Source organism: Orcinus orca, chromosome 19 (genome assembly GCF_937001465.1).
Source record: "Orcinus orca chromosome 19, mOrcOrc1.1, whole genome shotgun sequence".
Taxonomy (NCBI): Eukaryota; Metazoa; Chordata; class Mammalia; order Artiodactyla; family Delphinidae; genus Orcinus; species Orcinus orca.
Genome location: NC_064577.1, coordinates 11992479 through 12010131, shown reverse-complemented (window position 1 = coordinate 12010131; position 17653 = coordinate 11992479). Strand labels below are relative to the sequence as shown.

At 55.1% G+C, this 17653-nt stretch overlaps 4 protein-coding genes and 4 non-coding genes across 10 annotated transcripts; 1 reads left to right on the top strand and 7 right to left on the bottom strand.

The window, feature by feature from the left end:
* The first annotated feature begins 437 nt into the window (after positions 1-437).
* On the top strand, positions 438-7889 carry SOX15 (SRY-box transcription factor 15). Of its 3 annotated transcripts, none has more exons than XM_049702648.1 (2): positions 438-1463; positions 2488-2644. In XM_049702648.1, the coding sequence occupies exons 1-2, from the start codon at positions 937-939 to the stop codon at positions 2642-2644; spliced, it is 684 nt and encodes a 227-aa protein (XP_049558605.1). In that variant the 5' UTR covers positions 438-936. The 3 variants fall into 3 exon arrangements, with proteins under 3 accessions (XP_049558605.1, XP_033278871.1, XP_004266951.1); XM_033422980.2 differs by lacking the exon at positions 2488-2644 and adding an exon at positions 7694-7889 and having other exon boundaries at positions 440-1463; XM_004266903.3 differs by having other exon boundaries at positions 442-1463; positions 2106-2511.
* On the bottom strand, positions 2499-5968 carry MPDU1 (mannose-P-dolichol utilization defect 1). Its single transcript, XM_004266901.4, has 7 exons — positions 5825-5968; positions 4592-4657; positions 4271-4403; positions 3852-3937; positions 3619-3737; positions 3344-3454; positions 2499-3204 (listed from the first exon to the last, which is right to left on the bottom strand). The coding sequence occupies exons 1-7, from the start codon at positions 5925-5927 to the stop codon at positions 3079-3081; spliced, it is 744 nt and encodes a 247-aa protein (XP_004266949.1). The 5' UTR covers positions 5928-5968; the 3' UTR covers positions 2499-3078.
* CD68 (CD68 molecule) lies at positions 7798-10530 on the bottom strand. The gene is made up of 6 exons (XM_004266905.4): positions 9777-10530; positions 9234-9694; positions 8931-9050; positions 8725-8797; positions 8438-8608; positions 7798-8144 (listed from the first exon to the last, which is right to left on the bottom strand). Exons 1-6 carry the CDS (start codon positions 9823-9825, stop codon positions 8011-8013), a joined length of 1008 nt encoding a protein of 335 aa, XP_004266953.1. The 5' UTR covers positions 9826-10530; the 3' UTR covers positions 7798-8010.
* Positions 10531-10678: 148 nt separating this feature from the next.
* EIF4A1 (eukaryotic translation initiation factor 4A1) lies at positions 10679-17006 on the bottom strand. Its single transcript, XM_004266906.3, has 11 exons — positions 16900-17006; positions 15484-15532; positions 14907-15039; positions 14308-14447; positions 13156-13324; positions 12712-12821; positions 12211-12354; positions 11991-12128; positions 11778-11867; positions 11434-11513; positions 10679-11315 (listed from the first exon to the last, which is right to left on the bottom strand). The coding sequence occupies exons 1-11, from the start codon at positions 16920-16922 to the stop codon at positions 11171-11173; spliced, it is 1221 nt and encodes a 406-aa protein (XP_004266954.1). The 5' UTR covers positions 16923-17006; the 3' UTR covers positions 10679-11170.
* On the bottom strand, positions 11591-11732 carry LOC117200433 (small nucleolar RNA SNORA67). Its single transcript, XR_004482011.1, has one exon. It is a non-coding gene; the product is annotated as a small nucleolar RNA SNORA67 (small nucleolar RNA).
* On the bottom strand, positions 12912-13052 carry LOC117200448 (small nucleolar RNA SNORD10). The gene has a single exon (XR_004482025.1). It is a non-coding gene; the product is annotated as a small nucleolar RNA SNORD10 (small nucleolar RNA).
* On the bottom strand, positions 13867-14011 carry LOC117200440 (small nucleolar RNA SNORA48). The gene has a single exon (XR_004482018.1). It is a non-coding gene; the product is annotated as a small nucleolar RNA SNORA48 (small nucleolar RNA).
* Positions 14738-14872, bottom strand: LOC117200439 (small nucleolar RNA SNORA48). Its single transcript, XR_004482017.1, has one exon. It is a non-coding gene; the product is annotated as a small nucleolar RNA SNORA48 (small nucleolar RNA).
* Positions 17007-17653: the final 647 nt, after the last annotated feature.

Genomic DNA, 17653 nt, shown 5'->3' with positions numbered 1-17653 from the left:
TCTCACCTGGAAAGGGGTTGAATCACCACCCAAGCACCTCAGGAAGCAAAAATGGCCTGCCTACCTCCTGACTGCCAGACTTTTTTGCCCCGGGCCAGGTTAGGGGTTTGAGGAGCAGGAGGCACCAGAAAAGAGTTTGGTTTGGATTGGGGGGTTGGGTGTCCTCACCTCCCTCCCAGCACAACTCTGAGCCTGAGGGCTTTTGATCACCAGATGCCTGATCCGTTGTGCAAAGGCATTGACTTTAAATTGCCAGTGCTTAAGAAGGGAGGGGTAGCTGTTCAGAGCCACTGGGGCTGGAAGGCCTGACTTGGGTCTTGGGTGGGGAGGAGGCGTGGTCCCCTGGGGGGGGAGTGTTGGGGGCTGGGAAGAACAGGACACCTGGTTGGCCTAAGGGAGGGGGAGGTTGGCGCCCTTCAGGAGGCGCGGTCGGCTGGGAGGGAGTAGGGAGGAGTCAGTCGTTAAAAGCAGTTCCCGGGCCTGGCGCACCCGGCAGCCACAGACGCTGAGGCCAGGTGAGAGAGGGCTGTGGCACTCGGGCTGTGCCTCCTGGCAGCTGCGGGACCCCAGAGCGCGAAGTTTTACCGCCTTCACCGAAGCCCGGGCCGGTGGCCGGCAGCTAATAGGGGGAGCGAGGCAGGGTCGGGGACCCCGCGGCCACAAGGAAAGAGCACAGCCTATCCAAGACTGGGTACCGGACAGCGGATTTTGCGCTTGACTCCCCAAACGTGCCGGATTGATTGGTGGCAGGGGCTCCATTATAAGGACTCTGAACTTGGGGACGATATATATACCTTTTAAGGACACGAGTCTCTCTGTAACGACTCCGGACTAGGAAGGCACTTCCATTTTAAGGATACCGGGTTTGGGGATCAGCGTTTCACTTTGGAGGGGAGGGCGTGTAAGACGCCCTCTTAAGGCTTCCCTTCACCCCCGATGGCGCTACCCGGCTCCTCACAGGCCTGGAGGCTGGAACCTCCCACTCCCACAGCCCCTAACTCCTCGTCCTCGGGCTCCCAGGAGCGGGAGGGCGCCGGGAGCCCAGTGGTCTCCGGGGGGCTTCCCTTGGAGAAGGTGAAACGGCCCATGAACGCGTTCATGGTGTGGAGCTCCGCCCAGCGCCGCCAGATGGCGCAGCAGAACCCAAAGATGCACAACTCGGAGATCTCCAAGCGCCTGGGCGCGCAGTGGAAGCTGCTGGGGGAGGACGAGAAGCGGCCCTTCGTGGAAGAGGCTAAGCGGCTCCGGGCCCGGCACCTGCGCGACTACCCCGACTACAAGTACCGGCCCCGGCGCAAGACCAAGAGCGCGGGCCCCGGGTCGCCCCACTTCGGCCAGGGAAGCGGCGGCGTGGCTGGCGGCGGGCCTGTCTGGGGGCCCGGGTACACGACCACCCAGGGGAGCAGAGGCTTTGGGTACCAGCCCCCCAACTACTCGACAGCCTACCTGCCTGGCGGTTACGGGTGAGTGCCCGGGGAGCGGAATGAGGACGTGCCCCCCGCCTGCAGCCTGGGTGGGGGCGGATACCAGAGGGCCTGGCTGGCAGGGGCCCCGAGCCCACCCAAGAAGGGGACACACCCGGAGAAGTTTGGGGGGCGCTCCGCGAAGGGTGGGAGAGTTCCGGGGAGCCAGGGTCTTTCTAGAGAACGTTTCCATCATAGTCTGTTGGTGGCGGCACCGCAGGAGCAGACCACAGTGCCCTGGATGTGACCGTGTTCTAGTTACCAGAATTTCCCGTTTCCCACCCCCGATTCTGGCCCTCGTGTGACCCAGCTTCCTCTCCCAGCCCCCGGGGCAAGGACAGGCCAAGCCCAGCTCTACCCCTTCCTGGCCTGCCGCCCCAAAAGAGGAAAACAGGCGCGCAGCACGCAAGCTCGCTCTTGAGCGTGTCCCAACACGGCTGCGGCGGCGCTGCTCTAAGCCGTCCGGGGTCCGGTTCCCTACCGGCGGGACCCGGAGAGCCAGGGATGGGTAGGTGGGTGACAAGTTATACTTGTCTGCGCAGAGCTGCTCAGAACCACCCCCACATGCGAGCTGGGGACCCTCCTCGGCACCTCCAACCCAGGGGACCAAGTGCCTTCTAACCCCGGTGTTTCTCTTTGCAGCTCTTCCCACTGTAAACCGGAAGCCTCCTCGCCGTGCTCTCTCCCTCAGAGTAACCCAAGGTTCCAGGGGGAGCTGCTCCCCCCTTACAGCCCCTACCCACCCCCAGGCTCTCCCACTCTGTACAACCCTCCCCTCCCAGGGGCCCCCATGCCCCTAACCCACCTCTAACCCTCATGGACATGGACCTCCCAGAGAGGTTTCCATCCTCCTTTTCGACCCAGAAACACCCCAATACCACCACCACCACCACCACCACCACTCCCAGGTTGCAAACCCTGTTCTAGAACTGTTGGACCACAGTTCAGAGGAGGTGGGCAGTACCCCCCAAAGCCCTGAAAGCCAGTGGGAACAAAACAAGACAGTTTTTTTTTTTTTTTGTAGGCTGAACACAGTTTTGTACGATTACACCACGTCTCTGAGTCTTTATTGTACCATCTCTGTTCGCTTTTACTGCAGCAGGAACCAGCAGTCTCCACTCCCTTCCGCCTGGACCTGCCAGAGCAGGAACCTCCACACCCCACCCTGGGGCCCTGCCTGAGTCAGTCATTCTTCTGTCCCCCTTCCCCCTTCCCCCACCAAGCACTGGGGTCCAGGAGACAGTCTGAGCCAGGGTGCGGGAGGGAGGAATCCACAAGCACCTATTCCCTTCCACTGTCCAGCCTCTGTCCTCTAGGGTCAGAAGGGAAGTGGGGAAATGGGGGGGACAGGGTAAGAGTTTTGCCCAGAATAGGCAAGTAGCTGGAAACTTCTGCTAAAGAAAGAATCTCAGCTAAATGATTAAATGTCAGCCCGTAAATCTCTTCCCCTATCGTTTCTAAGGATCTGGGTCAACCAAGCATTTCCACTAAAGCTGCAATTGCAGAAGAACAGGGAATGATTAAAAGTCACACCAGCAGACTGGTTCAGATGGGAAGGATCCCAAGGTTGGGTGGATGAATAGAAACATGGAATGTGCCCCAGGAGCCAGCTCAACTACTGCTCCTTTTTCTTCTTGTGGGGAGCCTTTGCATTCCAGTAGAAGAGGAGCTGGGCAGCGATGAGGCCATTGCAGAGGGAAGAGACTACAAAGGTTCCAGCCATGAGGGGGTCTCCAGTTTCCTGGGTGAGAGACATGGCTAGGGTTACTCTTCAGCATAGCCAAAAAGGGCTCCAGAGAGGGCGCAGCTTCAAGTCCATGGGGAGAGAGAGAAGTAAGGTGAGGTTATGGTGCCCTCTAGAGGGGAGGAGGTGCACTCACCTGAATGGAGGTGAAGATTCGGGCCAGGGAGCCCCCAAAGAGCAGAAAGACTGTGATGGCTGACAGCTGGCCCGTGTGCCCACTGCGGTAGTTGGTGGCTGCCTGGAGCAGCTGGGGAGGAGTTGAGACCTTTCGTTTTGTCATCTGAATTTATCCAATGTTCCCATGACATTTCTGCATTCCCCTCAGTCCAACACCCCCAAACTTTGGGTTTCCCCTCTGCTCCTCACCCAGTCCCCCTTCCCAACATCCTCTCCCTTGTTCCCAGCACCCACCCTTCCCACCACCACAGCAGGCATGTTGGAGGCCTGGAGCAGGGTGACTACAGCCTGGGGCGTCAGTGGTGAAAGCAGCACCAGCAGGACCAGGGCGTAGCACGCTAGGAAGGCAACACCTGGGAGACAAGGAGATAAGGAGTCAGCAACCTGAGTCTCTCGGCTTTCCCAGGCCTGCGTTCCCAGCAAGGCTCCCAACAGCTGCAGCCAGCTCCTGGCTCAATCCTCAGCACCTTTCACAGTCTGTCCTCTGTAGTGCAGGACCAGGAAGGCGATGGTGACCGTCTGGAGCATCAGGAACAGAGCTTCACCCCAAGAGCTGCAGAGTCAAGAGTTGGGGGGAAGAAATGTGGGCCTGGAAAGAGGCAGGGAAAGCCTCCATAGCCCATCCATCTTGGGGACCCAATTCTGATTATTCCCTGTCCTCCACAGCCCTGCTGGTTCCTTACCTCCTGCCTCCCGGCAGCCCCCACCCGCTTGACCCAGGATAGGAAACTGGGCATTCTTGGGATTCTCACCTCCTCTCATCACCATAGATGATGGCTAGAGTTCCAGAAAGGCTTAAGCTTTCCTGCTCTTTTACCTCCCTCACCCTAATCCTTACTAGAGTTGTGAGCATTTACCCTAGGAGATAAATGGCGGGGCCCCTCACCTGAAGGGGAAGTTGTTGGTGATGCTGTAGACCATGGTCCCAGTCAACGCCATCAGCTCTAGCATTACCGACTGGAGACTCAACCCTTCCGCGCTCTTGGCTCCCAGGATTTTAAACACTTGGGGTAGTTTTACTGGAGAAAGAGGATGAAAAGGGCAGGGCTGAGGGGCTGACATCCCTTGGGAGCGCAGCACGACAGCTACAGAGCAGACTGGGAGGCATGTTAGCCCCGCTTCTGGTTAAGGGACCCATCCAGTTCATGGCATCTTAGCACTCCACCCACCTCCCAACAACAGGAAGGGAAGATGATAAGAAACATACCCAGAAGTGAGCCAGCCACAATGCCCAGCCCCAGGCCTTTGCTGAGGAGAATCTTGAGGCAGGGAACTAAGAAGAGAAAAAGAGGTAAGCAGAGATGACACTTACGGAACCCAAGCCAGGGGTTCCAGGAGGCAGCTCAGGCCTAAAGGCTTGAAGTGCTCCTTAAGACCTTGACATACCCACACAAAGGAAGCCTTGGGTGGTCTGGAGGCAGGTGAAAAAGGCCTAGTTCTTCCTACTCCAAATCATATCACGTTCAGACAAGGTGACTTTCCAAAACGGCTTTTACCATTCCTTTTTTCTGACCCAACCCTCCATTCCCTGCCATCACATCTAAACTCCTTGATCTGACTTCCAAACCTCTCCCTTGCTTCCCTGTATAGAGCTGAGCAATGCCCAAGCGTCCTCTGATCCTTTATTCCCCGCCTCTGAGCCACTAGGCAATCCACTTCACATGTCTTCTTTCTCCAAGGATAGGTTTCCTCTGTATCACTCATTCCTGAACACTGTCTCTGGCCCCTACTCAGGGACTTGACCCTTCCAGGGCTTGCTTTTATGCTCTAGCCACCGACATCTTCTCTAGCCTTGAAGCCCTATCCCCAAGGTGCCTGGCCCAGTAGTAGTCAGATTCTCGTGGGTCCTGAACGCGGCTAAAACATTGTCCCGGGAGCACAGCTGGGGTACCAAGAACTGACGCGGGCAGACCGCGAAGGCTTCTCTAAAGGTCTGACGTCAGAAGCAGGTTTTGCTCTGGCGTCGCCTCGTAGATAGAAGGAGGAAGGCAGACAAGTTAATTCCAAAATTCGACCATGAGCAAACGTGGAAGCTGGAAGGAAAGCCACTGGGATGGCAGGATTCTTGGGGGAGCCGCAGAAGGCCTGGATTCATCAGAGGCTTTGAATCAGGTGTAACCTTGCTCCTGAAGGTATAGAGATCTATTACAGGTTGGAACGATCTAATCAGATTTTAAACTTTGTTTTGTAAAATTTGAGTCTTTTCGTCTTTCACCGTCGCTAAACCAAAGAACTACTCCCACCCGGCGACTCCCCTCTCTCGCTCAAATATGGAGTCCTCCCCCTACGGAGCCCGAGACATATCCGCCCCTCTCAGAAGCGACTTCCGCCCCGCGCGCCGTGGCAGCTGTCACTGCTGTCACTTAGTCCGCACTCACGCCCCATTTACGGCCGGAGGGCTCTGAAGCACAATTTTGACCGGATGCCGAATAAAACTCACCGTGAAGCAAGTCCCACTGGATGAAAATTTGGTCGTAGCATTTCTCAGGTAAAAGAATCGGCACCAGCACCCGTTTGAGCAGCCCGTCTACCTCGGTCGCCATATTGAAAGGCTAGCTTCCGCCAACCCCTCAAACCGCCATTGACTTACGATGCGCATGCGCGCTCTGGGCACTCCGCCTCCCGTCTTCTCGCGATTAAACAGGGCGGCTGCTCTTGCCTTACTCCATCCCACCTTCGTTCGCGTAAAATAGGTCTCGCCCGGAGAGCACGTTTTTGGACGCACCCACCCTGCTGCTCGAATTTTAACGCGTGCCAAATCTGTACGCCTGCGCAGTTCCATCATTCGCGCCTTTGTTTACGCTTCCGCTTCGGCAACAAGATTTATCCTCCAGCCTTTCTCCGCTCCTCCTGCTCGGCGCCATCTTGTCTTCTTCTAGCTGACTTTACATTGTACGAGGTTGCGACAGAAGGAGCGTGAGTCTCCAAAATGGCGTTGGGCGGGGGGTTCTGTAGCGTTCTCTTTCCTGGGCTCTCGGCGTCTCCAGAGGACACGGCACCGACGGGGGGGGGGGCACAGTCTGAGCCAGGCATCCCTCCTTAGGCGCCGAGCCTATGCTTTTTTCTCCTCAGGTTCGCCCAGGCCTTCGCAGATGGGTGCGCCAGCAACTGCTGGGCCGGGACAGTGAAGCAGAGGAGGGGGAGGTGGGGAAGGTGAGCCCAGTTTCGGGGGACTGCAACGCCCTTAACCCCCGTGCGGGCCCAGCCCTGGCCGCCCCTGTGAAACGAGGGCCCTGGGGTTCCCTCTCACCCCACTGGCCCGAGGGCGCCACCTCTAGGCCAAGGCCCGCTCCTCGGCCTCCTGTGACCGCGTGCTGAGCCAGGGCTTGGGCCAGGCGGAGGGGGCCTAGCAGCTAGCCTTGGGAAAGGGCATCTTGGATTACGCGGCGGGAGCGATGCGCTCTGCCCCGCAGTGCCGGGACATCAGCTCTCGGCCATCTCGGTGGAGATGGGCCTGGCCATCAAGCGCTGTTGGCTGGGCGCCTGCTGGGAGTACCACACCCTTTGGGGACTACCACACCCTTTGGGGACTCCCGCACCACAGTCAGCAAGGTCATAACGGGGTGTCGGCGAGGCGGTGGTGTGGTTGTTTGGTCCCTGCCACGTGCTGCCCTCAGAGGGCTGGGCCTGCAGGTCCTGGCGGCTGCTTTCTGTAGCCGTACACGGCTGCTACAACCGGAAGGGTCCCATTCTGGACCCGGGGATGCTCATAGCTGATTGTAAAGGGTCTGGCACTTGTTGGTCGGGGAGGTCCTTTGAAGAATCTGGATTCAGGCTGCCTTGGGGGGTGCCATCCACCACCACTAGGTGCGCCACCACCAGGGACTTCAGGGTTGGCTCCGCGGGTCGCCCAGGCTGGAGGCATGTTGTTCCCAGGAGCATAGAGGGTGATCGTATGTGGAGTTCACAGTACGCATTGCTCCTGTGGTTGATGAAAACCCTTTGCAGGTGAGATAGGAGCATCCCAGGTGCGGGGAGAGTTTAATCCAGGCTGTTCGCTAGGCCTGGGCACACTGGGTAGGGCAGGGCATTTGAAACAGAGCAGGGCAGGGCTGTGACCTTCCCATCCACACTCATTGCTCTTGCTGCCTACTTTGCCTGTAACTGTAATATGAAGGTTGGGAAGAAGGCTGCTGGGATGGGTGGCTCCACTGGATTGGAGGAGAGAGGGAACTGGAGCAGCCAGGGGCCCCAGAAGAAGAGGAGGAAGGGAGGTGAAGCCGATTCGACACCAGCTGTGTCAGGCTTCGAAGGATGAACCCGTGAGGGCATTGGGCCACACAGTGACATTTTCATCCCTCCTCATCAGCTGTTCCTGGCTCCCCAAGACTCAACCATGGAAGGTACAGAAAGGTGTGTGACAAGAAACTCATGGCTTTTAATCCTGGCAGGAAGGACAAGGAAAACCAAGGATAAAGACTTGATCAAGTTTTATTATTCTCCCACTGGAGATGGGGGAGGGGGAATCAGTCATATTTAATAAACAGCTCTCTCCTCATTCCTCCTGATTGCATTATCTCGACTTTTGTTCATCAAGACAGGGAAGGAAGATAACTTTGTCTCTGAGTCAGTTGCGTGGTGAGAAATGAGGGCACCTCCTGGTGCCCTGGCTGTTGGGACAAATGCTCAGAGGGGCTGGTAAGTGGGTGGGCGTCTCCGGACGATGCAGAAGGTAACAAGCACCAGGGTGAGGAGGCCGAGTAAGATCAGGCCAATGATGAGAGGCAGCAAGATGGATCGGTCACTGGGGCAAGAGAAACCTGGCGGAAAGATAGGGCAAGTAGGCATCACAACGGTGGTGGTTGGAATAAAGGTGGAAGGAGGGAGAAGGGAATGTGGGATGTTGGGAAGTAGGAGATTGGTGAGGGGCTGGCTCACCTAGAGGACTCAGCAAAAAAAAAAAAGGGGAGCCTGGGTAGAGTCTTGTAGAGGAGGGGAGGACAAGCTTGAGAGGGGAAGGAAATTTGGGGGTGCAGGAAGGGAGATTATAGGCCTGCGGGGGAGGGCTTTCAGTGCAGTGGGAAAATTCTGGGAGGGAAGGAATAGGTCTTACTTGGTCCAAAGGCCCCTGTGGGGGGCAGCTGAGCAGCTTGTAGCTTCAGGGAGAGCAGGTCCAGGTGGAAAGCTGGTGAAAGAATGACACTTGCGTTTCTGCAACTGAAGCTCTGGCCCAGAGGGGTTTGGAGATCTCGAAGGGATGAATTCTGAACAGAGAATATCCACTCTGAAAGAATAAGGAAGGGTCAGCTCCATAGCCACATCCCCACCATACCCCCAGCCTAGGTCCCTTCAGGAGCCCAGACATCTAGTGCAAGTGATGAGAAAGGGAAGGTTACTCACGTGATGCCTGGGGGAAGGACACGTTGTACTCCACAGTCACATGGTTCAGGTAGACGGTGCTCTGCAGTGGCTCCTGGGGAGGTGACCAGGAAGACTCAGGGCAGCAGGGGAGAGTGGCATCCAGGTACCCAGAGTAAGGAGTGCGGCAAGAAGTTGGTAGGGGTAGGGCACTTGGAGGGTGAGAGTGAGGGATGAGGGTTAAGTACCTGCTTGAATCCAAAGCTGAGCTGTCCATAGGGGAATGAGAGGAGCAAGTGGGGATGATTACTCTCACAGCCCCCTTGGGCCTTGGTTTTGTTGGGGTTCAGAACAGAGATTCCCCAGGCCTGCGGAAGTTAAAAGACGAGAGAGGGTCACGAGACTACACAGCTGTGCCGTCCAAGGTTCCCTGTTCCCTTTGTCTCCACCCTGTATTCGTCTACTTCTTTACTCTTCCTCCTTCCCTTCTGAACCGTAGCAGAAGGCCTCATCCCCTTCCCCTTATGTCCTCTACTGTTGTTTAGCTTTACCTCTCCTCCATCCTGGGTTGGGTACAGAACTCGAATCTGAATCTGGGCTTGGAGCCGGACGCAGGGCTGGGAACCGTTAGTCCAAATGTAGTCTCCTATCGCCTCCTTGGAGCCTGGGCTAGGACTTGGAGAGGGTGGAGGTGGTCCTGGGCGGGGGGATCTGGTGGAGGGTCCTGGGCTGGTGGCAGTGCTGTTGCTCGTTGGATGAACTGTGGCATTTCCGTGACTGGTGGTGGTAGCAGGATGGTGAGTGGCTGTTGAAGACTCGTGGCTGGTGGTGCCCGTGGTGGTAGTTTTATGAGTGGTGGTAGCCGTGTAAGTGGTCGTTCTGTGGCTCTTGGTCGTTCTGTGGCTGGTTGTTCCAGGGCTTGTTGTGCTTTCTGTAGCTGTAGGTGTCACCGTGAAGGATGGCAGCAGAGTGGCCGATTTTTTATGAGGACAGTCATTCCCTGTCCCCTGGGCTTTCAGAGGAAACACTGGTTAGCAACCCAGGGGCAGGCTCCTTCCCAGGGGCCCCCTCCCCTTCGTCCCCTTTCTCCCTACCTGCTAGTAGACCCAGCAAGGCCCCAGAGAAGAGCACAGCCAACCTCATGACAGAACAGCCTCCACCCAGAGTCCAGCTTGGTTCTGTGTCGGTACCAGCTGCCTGCCTGCTCAATCAACCCTATACCGTCTGCCTTCGTTCTTTTGGAAAAAGAGGAAATCAATCTTTGACTTCCTGTAACTGAGGTAACCCAACCCCCAGCCTGACTCAGACACCTCAGCCCCAGCCACCAATCTCTTAGTCATTAAAATTTTGTCATTGAGTTAGATGATTGGCCCTGGTGTCACCGAAGTAGGGGCCGTCAGCAACATGTGTCATGTGGATAGTGGGATGGAGTTTTGGGTAAGTGGATCCTTGGGGATTCATTTGTCTGCCTCAGCAAAACATGCCTAGTGGTTGTGACAAGTGATTATGGAGCCAGCAGCCCCTCCCTGTCAGAGTTCAATAGGATGTAAAACTTGAACATTTATTTCTACTCCCTTTCCTCTCCGTCTGTTGCTTCTTTTTTTTTTTGCGGTACGTGGGCCTCTCACTGCCGTGGCCTCTCCCGTTGCGGAGCACAGGCTCTGGACGCGCAGGCTCAGCGGCCATGGCTCACGGGCCCAGCCGCTCCGCGGCACGTGGGATCCTCCTGGACCGGGGCACGAACCCGCGTCCCCTGCATTGGCAGGCAGATTCTCTACCACTGCGCCACCAGGGAAGTCCTGTTGCTTCCTCTTTGCTGAGACACATGAGGTACTTACAATGGTCTTTGCCCAGCCCCTTCCAGAAAGGTCGTATTATCCAGTTAACACGACCATTTTCCAGTCAACAACAAAAAAAGCTCAACAGAAGGCAGTAGAGCTGTACCCAGTAGCAGATGGGAGGGAAGGGGAGGTAAGAAATGACAAGCCAAGGCAGGCAGTTTCCAAGTCATTTTATTCAGAATTTTGTCTTTGTTTCCTGAATCAATAAATACTATACAAAACAATGTAAAAATGGCTACCATTTTCTCTCCCCTACTCCCCCCACCTGGGGACAACCCCCTGGGCCACCTAACTCGGGGGTTCTCCCTCCAGATTTGGTCCAGCAAATGAGGTGGACTGAAATCATTTTCAGAGGAATTCAGGTGGGGTGGGGAGAGCCTCTGGGGTTTGGAGGTTGACTAGGTTAGGGAACTGGATTAGTGTTTTTGGGAGAAGAGACGGCGCCTACCCCAAAGAAAAGGGTGTCTAAAATGTTCACGGTTCCTTCTTTTGCCTCAAAAAGTGACATTTATTCAAAGAAAAAAAAAAAAAAGAAAAAAATGACAAGATGTCCATCCCTTGACTCCCTTCCCTCCCCCCTCCTGCTGCTCCTCAGTGCCCCCCAAGGACTGAGCCCTGGCTGGGGCTAGGTAGCAGAACAGCCCATCTCAGATGAGGTCAGCAACATTGAGGGGCATCTCCTCAATGGAGGTGTTGTAGAAGGTCTCAATGTCTCGAAGAGTCCTCTTGTCTTCTTCTGTCACCATGTTAATAGCCACACCCTTACGGCCAAAACGGCCACCTCGACCGATTCTGGAAAACAAGGACACCTTAGAATAAGTGAGGATTAAAGAGTAAATAAGACGCTTCCCTGCCGGGAGGATTGTGCAGGAGGGGGCTGGGCTGGTTAACAGTCCAGATCTGCATTTACCTGTGGATGTAGTTTTCCCTGTTGGTGGGGAGGTCATAGTTGATGACTAAGGAAACCTGCTGCACATCGATGCCTCTGGCCTATGTCCAGAAAAAAGGCAGCTTCAGTGTGTGAATGAGAGGACACCCTAAGTCTATCCAGAAAGAGACTTAAGCATACATGTAGGCAGCCAAAGGAAGGCAAGGAAACAAACATCCCCTCTCCCCAGAAACCAGAGGCGTGCCAGATTTTATTCCAAGTTGCTACTTTCCTGAAGAGGGGCACTAGCAGGCCCCTTGGAAGAGGGAATCACCTTGGATTCTCCCATCTTCCCTCCCCTCTTGTCCAAATGCCCTTCTACTTACCAGCAGGTCAGTGGTAATCAATACTCTGCTAGAGCCAGAGCGGAACTCCCTCATGATAACGTCTCGTTCTTTTTGGTCCATATCTCCGTGCTAGAACAGGAAATAGAACAGTGTAACGGTGTTACAAATAGGTGCATTGGTTCTGAGAGAACTGCCTGTGAGTAGGACCCTGACATGTGACTCTGCTGGTAAAACAAGGTGGAGAAACCTCACCATGGCAGAGACCGTGAAGTCTCGGGCATGCATTTTCTCAGTGAGCCAATCCACCTTCCTTCGGGTGTTGATGAAGATGACTGCCTGGGTGATGGTCAGGGTTTCATACAAGTCACACAGTGTGTCCAGTTTCCACTCCTGGTGGGGTGGGGGGAGGAGATCAGTCAGGGGCTATACCCAACAACTTACCACCAGGCCCGCCTCCTGCACTGGGCCCCACCTCTCGTTCCACATTGATGTAGAATTGGCGGATACCCTCCAGCGTCAACTCTTCTTTCTTGACAAGAATCCTAATTGGGTCCCTCATGAACTTCTTGGTCACCTCAAGCACATCGGAAGGCATTGTAGCTGACAGCAAAACCACCTAATGGAAAAAAAGCGCAGTCTCAGGGTAGGGGATACTCCAGAACTCCATGGTTCCCCTGGCACTTTTGGGTTTTTTACATGTCTGGATATCATCCAAATTTTTTTTTTTTTTTAACTTTTTGGCCACAACACGTGGCATGTAGGATCTTAGTTCCCTGAGCAGGGATCGAATCCATACCCCTTGCATTGGAAGTGCCAGGTCTTAACCCCTGGACTGCCAGGGAAGTCCCTCCTTTGGCACTTGATAATGCTCCATCATCACCCCAAGCACACCACAACCTACACAAAGCAACACACCACAACCTACACAAAGCAACTGTCAGCCATGCGAGCAAGACTCCAATGTCCTCCTCACCTGGGTGTTGCTATTGAGCTTTTGGAATATGTCATAGATCTGGTCCTTGAACCCACGGCTTAACATTTCATCAGCTTCATCCAGTACAAACATCTTGATGTATTTGGGAGCTGCAGAAAGAAAAACACCAACAGGTAGTTACTAGAGAAGTGTGAACTACCCCTAACTTTCCCAATAAAAAAAACAGGGACAGGCGGTCTGCTCTCAGAAGACAAAGACTGATCCTCTGCCTGGGACCCCCTTGCCAGGCCAGACAATAGCCCTGGGAAGTAGAACACTACATGGGCTGAGATGACAGGGAAGCCAGGCTCAGATGACACGCATGGGGTTCATCACAGAGCAACTCTCAGAGGATATCATTGGGAATCAAATTGTGGCCACGTTAAGAAACTGGAAAGGCATGGATAGGAAGTGACCCAGAGAGCTAGAAAATTGTACACTCACACAAGTATCTCCGGTTAAGCATGTCGAACACACGACCTGGGGTACCCACGATGATATGGGGAGCTTCCATCTGCAGCTTCTGCACCTCAGCACGCACATTGGTACCCCCAATGCAGGCATGGCACGAGGCACCCATGTAATCTCCTAAGGCCATAACTACCTTCTGTATCTGAACCAGAAAAACATAAGTGCTTGTATGTTAGCTACAACTGCCAGGCACCATTTTAAGTGCTACGTATTTTATTCTTTCCAGCTCTGAGACAAACACTATTAAGCTCACTTCTTTTTTTTTTTTGCGGTACACGGGCCTCTCACTGTTGCGGCCTCTCCTGCCGTGGAGCACAGGCTCCGGACGCGCAGGCTCAGCGGCCATGGTTCACGGGGCCCAGCCACTCCGCGGCATGTGGGATCTTCCCAGACCGGGGCACGAACCCGTGTCCCCTGCATCGGCAGGCGGACTCAACCACTGCGCCGCCAGGGAAGCCCGGCATGTTCACTCTTAAAGCATGTTCTAAACGTTAAGGGCCCTCGAGTGGAGCTCTACTGTAACTTCTTGCTCACACTGCCTTTGTTCAGAAGTTAGGCACAGAATGACCATGATACCTCCGTAGGACACTGTAAGAATACATTCCCCTAAACTCAGTAATCAACTTATGAGACAAGTGTTTCTGATTTTTTTCCCCTCCAAGACCCAGGAAATAGCCCAACATTTTATGTGCCCCAGCCATGAAACAGCTCTGGCCACCAACCCAGGCATCAAGCTACGATGAAGAAAGGACTAGACATCTGCTTTGCCCCTGACTGATTCAAGAGCACCACCACCAATCAGGTGTCTCTTTGCCCATTGCCAGGGGATTTTCTTCATAGAACAGCCAAACTTGCCCAGCCAGCCAGGCTCCACCCAGCAGCCTTCCCCGTCTGACTCAGGAAATGGGTGGAGTAAGGGATGCTTACAGTGTTTGGTGAGGAAAAAGCTTACAACTAACCTACTAAGTCTTGAAACATAAAAGTCATCAACTGACTTTATAACATCTCTTTTCCCCATACTTCAGTTCTTCCAAAAGTGGTAGGAGTTGGAGCACAACTTCTGATTTCTGGTTTATGTTAACCACTTACTAAATAAGTCCTTCAGGGGAAGAAAGGTAAACTCACCTGCTGAGCCAACTCTCTAGTGGGTGCCAGGACCAAGGCCTGGGTGGCCTTTAGATCCAATTCAATCTGCTGCAAAATTGATATGGCAAAAGTGGCCGTTTTCCCAGTCCCAGATTGGGCTTGAGCGATCACATCATAACCTAAACACAAATTAGGAGAGAAATTTTATATGGTAGAAAGCATTCTTTAGACTCGTGAGACATTCAACAGCCCTGCTGAATGAGATCAGTAAGCAACCAATAGAGATTTGTGCCCAGCAATAAGTGCTTCAGAGTCTACATGACAACACAGTATCCAAACAAGAACAGATCTGGACAATCAGGCCAGGTTTCAGCCATTTAGTACTGCACAAAATTGGGCTAGAAATACAGCTGTAAAAAGCCAGCATGATCTGGCTAAAACACTACCTTGTTGAAATTAAACCAGCAATCCATGTTTCCAGGGCATGAACCAGACATGGGCACAAACCAAAAGCCAAGCTGGGATAAACAAGGAGTTACTTTGTCCCTGGCTGATATAAGACAGGCACCACCAACCAGGCACCACTCTACCCAGGCCAGGGACAGTCCAGAACTTGTTCTGGGGCAGAAGGGTCTTACCCTTGATACAAGGAAGAATGGCTCGCTGCTGGATGGCAGAGGGCTTCTCAAAACCATAGGCGTAGATGCCACGGAGGAGTGACTCCGAAAGGTTCATGTCATCAAAGCTGTCAACAATCTCATTCCAGTTACTCTGTAGAAAACAAATTCAAGTAGGAGAAATAGGGCTGTGCTCTTACATTGGAGTAAACAGGACCTGGTGCCTGCACCAGCTTCAGAGCCCACAACCTCTCTTCTCCCCATGGAAGCCAGATGGTTGATAGTTCTACACGACCTGGGAAACCCCCCTAAGGGGCCAGCCCACTTGTAAACAGTGAACCTAGATGTTGTAGAAAGGAGAACAGAATCTGAGTGACCTGTTTTAAACACACTTTAAAAACTTTAAACAAATTTCTGCAAGGGAGTTAAGGTGTCGTGTCTAACTACCTGGGAGTTTTATGTTACGTAGTACAGCTGAATCCTGGGTTTCAATCACTGGTGTATTCACTAAACCACCACTTCAAAAGCCAAAGAACAATGCTAGTGGCACCGCTTTTGCCAGAGTTAAAGGATAATGGTGGGAGGGGTCCAACCTCACCTCGATGACGCCTTCGGGTTCCATCCCATCGGGGCCATTGTCTCTAGATCTGTCGGTTTAAAAATACAGTATGTAGAAATCCTGACAACCACCCTCTTCCTAGCAGCAAACCAACTTTGCATGATGCCATCAGCCTTCACTCCCTAGTGCAAGCCCCACGTGTTCCCAAAAAAACATAATAGTTATTTTACAACTGAGTCAGGCCCCATCTCGGGAGCGGCTCAAGTCAAGCCGACCCCGACATGATAGAGTAACCTTCCTAGAAGACCCAGAGGCTGGAAGGAACCAATCTGCGCTTAAGGGGCGCGGAGGTGGTGCCTGCCTCCGGGCCCACGTGTCCTGAGCCTGACGCTCCAAGCCCAAACGCGTGCACCTCCCACCGTGGCCCCTGCCCGCCGGAAGTCCCGCCCTCTCCTCCCCAGATGCCAGGGTAGGACATCCCCTTCCCCCCACGTCATGCAGCTCGCGCCCTCCCCCACTCCCTCGAGCCCATCTCCCCCCCTCGCAGTGCCCGGATGTGGGAGGCCGCGGGCGGTGGCGGCCTCGCGCACAATGAGCCCCAGCCGAGCTAGCAAAGGGGGAGATTGCACAACACTTAGAAGCGAAACGGACTGGGGGAGGGGAACACCTCGGGACGCCATGTGCTTGCTCCCTCGACCACTCGGCGGCGTCCCCCCCCCACCCCGGAACAAACCACATCCCGCCCGCCCCGTCGCGAAATGGCGTCGCCCTCCCATACCTCAGGCCGCTCACCCCCGAAGGAAAATGGACCTGACCATCCGCAGTTTGCCAATTGCCCGGCTTGTGCGGCAAAATGGACCCGCCCGCCCGGCGCCGGGTGGGCTCCTGGTGCCTCACGCGGCCGCTCCTCGGGGTTAGGGTCGGTCCTGGCCGTCAAGAAAACCAGCACACAGAACGGCCGGCTTCTTCTCCCCCGACCCACAGCTCCACGCGACTCAGCGACTGGATTTGAGGACGCAGGCACCCCCGCCTTCGGCGAGTGGTACCATCAGAATCCTCCAGAATCCCGATCGCGCGAGCCCTCCGGCAGTGAGGCAACCGGGCCGGCGGCTCCGGGCCACGCACGGTCGCCTCTACCTCTCTTTTCCACGCCAGGTTGCCACCTCGCCGCCCGACTCAACGCCGGGGCTTCGCGCACCTCGTCGGTCGAGCCCTCGTAGCTCACCTCGCGCGCTGAGCCCCGAAACCTGGGCCGTCCTCGGCCTCTACCTAGGCCCTGGCGGCAACGTCGGCCGTGGACCCGCCCCTCACCGCCCCCTCCCACGGGTGCTCCCGGCTTGCTCGCCCCGCAACCCTGGGGGGGCCTAGGGCGGTGGACCTCAGCTTCCCCCGGTGGGGTCCTCGGAAGGGACAGCAGGGTAAGTAGCCACAATCTCTTGCAAATGGCTTTCTTACCGGGAATCCTGACTCGCAGACATGATCCTTAGAAACTAGGGCGGAGTGCCCGCCTATCGACAACTTATAGGGAGCCCAACCCCGCCCCAGCCATCGCATTGGCTTGGTCTCCTCGGCTCCGCCTGCCGCCGCTCAGCAACCCGGCGTGACGTTCATTCGTCGGCGCTCTGGCACGCAGCCACCATTGGATAGCTTGAGTGCCTATCAAGGTGAAGGCCCGCCCCGCGGCCTCATTGGCTAAAGGGCCCGCCTTTCTTGCCGGTACGGAAGTGACATACAGGACTCAGGCCTCGAGGCCTGGCAGCCATCTTGGTGCCCTGCACCCCTACACGTGCGGAGGCGAGAGTGCCCTGGTCATGTGGCCTAGCAGACCCTATCACGCAAGGGGGGCGAGGTTTCAGCCTCCAGGGACTTCCGGGCTCCCGGGACCAGCACTTCCTTCTACCTCTGCTCCAGGTCTCCACTGGACCCACATTTAATTTTGTTCTCTCCTGCAGCAAAGATAAATCGGACACCAACTCCGAATGTACAGGGATAATGGAATCAAGGGCCACCATACCCCCGGGCTGGAGGGAGAAAGGATGAAGGAACTTACGTAACGGGCTTAAGAGCATTTGGGGTTGCTGTCATGAATCTTGGTGGGCTCCCTTAAGTATGCTGTTTTCCCAACTTCAGCACCTCTCAAGCTCCCGTATTTTTGAGGCTTACCTACTCTCCCTCCTTCCAGCCCGGCTCCCCCTGCTGGGGGATTCTT